We start from the raw sequence: 3,941 nt of genomic DNA, 5'->3' as shown, positions 1-3,941 counted from the left end.
TTCAGTTTCAGGTTTGGAAAGTGAAGAGACTTTTAAATGCAGCTTTGAGCCAAAAAAACAAAAAGAGAATCTCTGACTTTTCTTTGTATTATAATGAAGCAGCGTGTTCATTTCTGGCAGTGGGACACTATTCTCTGAAGGAATGTCTCAAGTTATGGACGGTTCTTCCACCTTATCACCTCTCACCATATGGAAACCTTAAAAAAGAAAGATTAAATCTCTGTTCGCTGTCATCGCAGGATCAAAACAGTCTTCAATGAGGGGGTACAAACTGTACATTTACAATGTAGATACACTGTACAACAGCTTCTGGTTTGAAAACATACAGTAGACCAAACACATTTAGTGTAGAAGCAGGAAACAACACAAAGAGCTCCCAATTTTCTTAAATCTACTGTTTACTTATTCAACAATTGTTTTTGCATCCAGCTGGATTAAAAAAAGCTTGGAGCCACTACAGGCTGCTATCAGAGTCCCTCCTACTGTTGTCAATTTTTAATAACACACATCACTACAAAACAAAGATCAGCAGGAAATGGAACACATTACAATTTGACTAATGAGTTCCTGTTTCTCTTTAGTTTTAAATAAATCATACAAAAATAGTGTACGGTGTACAATCTGTCATGGTCCCTTTGATTCTCAGCGTAGTGTTGGAGGTGAGTATATAACACACCTAAACACACACACACACACACACACACACACACACACACACACACACACACACACACACACACACACACACACACACACACACACACACACACACACACACACACACACATTCTCTCACTGGTTCATAACTAAGTGACGTCTGACTCTTTTCAGATAGTGCTGCTGAGTGCCTGGCTCCAGTCCCTGGGGAGTCGGTTCTTCACTCTCCCTCCGTGGTTCAGCTGCTTCGCAAACAGACTGACTCTGCACAGATAATCCCTCTTTCTCCCACAGGTCGCCCTCTAACTTGTTCCTCGTGCTGTCTCTCAGGTAATATATTTGCAGGTCTCCGGGGAGGTTAAATAAAACGGGCCCCCTACGATCCCTCCTTCCCTTCTGAGCTCTCAGGTGGCGCTGGAGGCCCCTCCGCCGTAGGGGACTGGGCCCCTCCCGGACCATCTGAGCACAAACACAAAAAGACACAAAAAGTTACAGTGACTATTCAGGGGAAAAAAAGAAATATGTAAACGGTCCAAAGCTGTTGTTGATCAATATCGGTGACTTCATGATTCTTACATCACTAGATGCTTCTGTTTCAAAACCACAAAACCAAGGTTGCACCAATTGCTTTAAAGGAGCAGTGTGTAGCATTAAGGATAACTTTTTGGCAAAAATGGAATATAATATTCCTCACTATGCTTTCATTAGTGTATAATCACCTGAAACAAAGAAATGCTTTGTTTTTGTAGCTTAGAATTAGCCCTTCATAGCTACATAAGGAGTGGATCCTCCTTGCAGACTTCGCCATGTTGCTCCGCCATGATTCTACAGTAGCCCAGAGAGGACAAACCAAACCCTGGCTCCAGAGAGGGCCTTTCACATTTTTGCATACCTGAAGGCAAACCGTAGCCCTACGACATGCTTTGAAGGAGACGGATGAGTGGATTGATGTTCATTTTGTTGCAATCTGCAGCTTCATCACTAGAGGCTGCTAAATCTTTTAAATCTGCTAAAATGTGAGGCTCTATTGGTGAAAATTAACTCAAGGATCATGGGGAAACAATGCTAAGTTGAGCTAGTTAGTAGCTACTTACATACAAAACTTTTTAGAGATTGTAAGGGATGAAAGAGTGGGCAACGCCAGAATTGTTCTTAATACATTTTTGGAGCATGCAAGACAAATATCATTATATGTGATTTAGCAGCATGCACATTTTCTTGCAATCCTTTCCGTCAACAATACTCAGCCCAACAGTGGTCTAAATTTGGCAGGTCTGGTAGCCACGCTCATGCCGGAGTCGTGACGAATGACTGCCAGATGATTCTGGCATGGAATCGCCAGTTATAGCCAATTCTGTGGCGATCCGAGCCTTAATATGGCTCGAATGCTTCTTACTGGAGCACAAAGCTTTGCCATACCTGGCGGCCAAGTATGTCCCATTATCTTTTCTTTGTCATAAAGAATTATCTATCCCAACAACCAATCTGTTGGAGTAATTTGATGTCTGGCAAACTTTCGCAGACTAAATTACTCAGAAACTAGCAAGATTGACAGATGAACTTGAACTACAAATTCAACTATGATTGCAGTTTAAATGTGCCTTGTGCTCACTATTATAATAATGAAAAAGAGAACATTGTGTACTTTACCTGTGAGGGACATTTCTGCCAGCTTAAGAGGCAGGTCAGCGGGGTTTACGCCCGCCGGTGAGCCAAGGATGTCAGGAAGGGCATTTCTCCTCCCCGAGCGGCCCGAGGAGGCAAAGTCCAACACTGGCTCTACTTCCGTCATCTCCGGACACCTCTGTGATAAAAAAAGGGACAGAGTACACTGTTACGGTTTTTGCCTACCCATAAAAACAGAAAGAAAGAGCAACAGGAAGGACTCAAATAAACCCCTGGCTTGTTACCACATTACAGCTTGTAAAGTAGAGTAATAAACTCAGTGTTATTTCCCATATTTCCCAATAAATTCAGTATATTGTTCTGTGCTAACATGCGATGGAAAATACATTAACTATATTTCAATATAAATGAAAGTTTCCCATGATTTGTATGCATGTTAGCCCTTCTCTGCCTCTGATTGGCTAGTACTTGTTTACTTAGTTGGTTGGCTTGGTTAGGTTCGGGCATGAGGAGTAAGATTGGTTTAAGAATATCAAGATAAGCCATCAGAGGCAGAGCAGAGCAGATCATGTCTTTGCCATCCTCGGAAGAAAATTATATTCCATGCTGAACGTTTCTAAAAGCAAAAGAAACATCATGGTAGTAATGTGAAAGGAGGCTCAGTCAGACACAAGAACAAGCTGCAGGTATGTTACCCAACAAGGTAGAGTTATAAAAGCCTTTTGATTACTGCTAGAAGTCAAGGGCTGTTTACAGAGCACATGCAAAGATGCTGCATGGAATAGAGGACAAAGGGGAATCTTTTTCTTCTTGTAAAATGTGAACACGTGACAGCTCTTTAATGAAATAAAAGTTCATAAATGTTGCTACCTGGGCTATTTCCAAACACAGTCATTTTTTACATTAAGTTCTGAGTCTTAAATACATATTTTGTGCTTTCGTCCTGTTCATGGGTTCATGGGAAAACCCATTTGTAGTCAAGTAACTAACATGTGATGGTACCATCAAGTTACCTTGACATCATTCACAGTTTCTCACCTTAAATGCTAGTAATAGCTATTCATGATAATAGCTTAATACGCATTACCTGGCTAATTACAATACCATTGGATGGCTTGCTGAAATTATGTAGTTAACCTATAATTTACCCCCAAACCTGTGTGTACCCTGATCATTTAGAAATACATTTTAATGTCATGACTGATATGTGAGAGCACGTCCGTGGCCATTTATGTCAGAAAACAAAATGTACCTTATCTGTTTAATAATTTGAGCGTCAAGAGAAAAGATTTATCACTGGAGTGGAGGATGTGTCTGTCTGGTCTCATGGCAACCAGCAGCTGGGGAATCGGCTCTAGGCTACACTGGTGACAGGCAGAATTACATCCCTTGTCACACACACACACACACACACACACACACACACACACACACACACACACACACACACACACACACACACACACACACACACACACACACACACACACACACACACACACACACACACACACACACACACACACACAGCGAGCCACTGTTGCTATGGCAACACTACAGAAAAAGCACCGCTGGCAGGTAAACACATGACTCAAATCCATTCTCACACTATCTCACTTTCTCTTCCCAGTCTCCCTCTTTTGTTGTGTTGCCTCGCT

At 41.8% G+C, this 3,941-nt stretch overlaps 1 protein-coding gene across 1 annotated transcript; it reads right to left on the bottom strand.

Moving 5' to 3' along the window:
* Positions 1-1,033: 1,033 nt before the first annotated feature.
* pkib (protein kinase (cAMP-dependent, catalytic) inhibitor beta) lies at positions 1,034-2,449 on the bottom strand. The gene is made up of 2 exons (XM_054606687.1): positions 2,308-2,449; positions 1,034-1,116 (listed from the first exon to the last, which is right to left on the bottom strand). The coding sequence occupies exons 1-2, from the start codon at positions 2,447-2,449 to the stop codon at positions 1,034-1,036; spliced, it is 225 nt and encodes a 74-aa protein (XP_054462662.1).
* Between the last annotated feature and the right edge of the window lie 1,492 nt (positions 2,450-3,941).

Source organism: Anoplopoma fimbria, chromosome 10 (genome assembly GCF_027596085.1).
Source record: "Anoplopoma fimbria isolate UVic2021 breed Golden Eagle Sablefish chromosome 10, Afim_UVic_2022, whole genome shotgun sequence".
Lineage (NCBI taxonomy): Eukaryota > Metazoa > Chordata > Actinopteri > Perciformes > Anoplopomatidae > Anoplopoma > Anoplopoma fimbria.
Note: the sequence above shows the minus strand (reverse complement) of the source record. Positions and strands in the feature narration are given on the sequence as shown.

What these genes read in the sequence shown, in the direction of transcription:
- pkib (XM_054606687.1), bottom strand. Translation starts at nt 2,449, where the DNA reads ATGACGGAAGTAGAGCCAGTGTTGGACTTTGCCTCCTCGGGCCGCTCG. An exon ending in GGCAGAAATGTCCCTCACAG is followed by an intron (nt 1,117 to 2,307) that starts GTAAAGTACACA and finishes GTTTGTGCTCAG; the next exon opens with ATGGTCCGGGAGGGGCCCAG.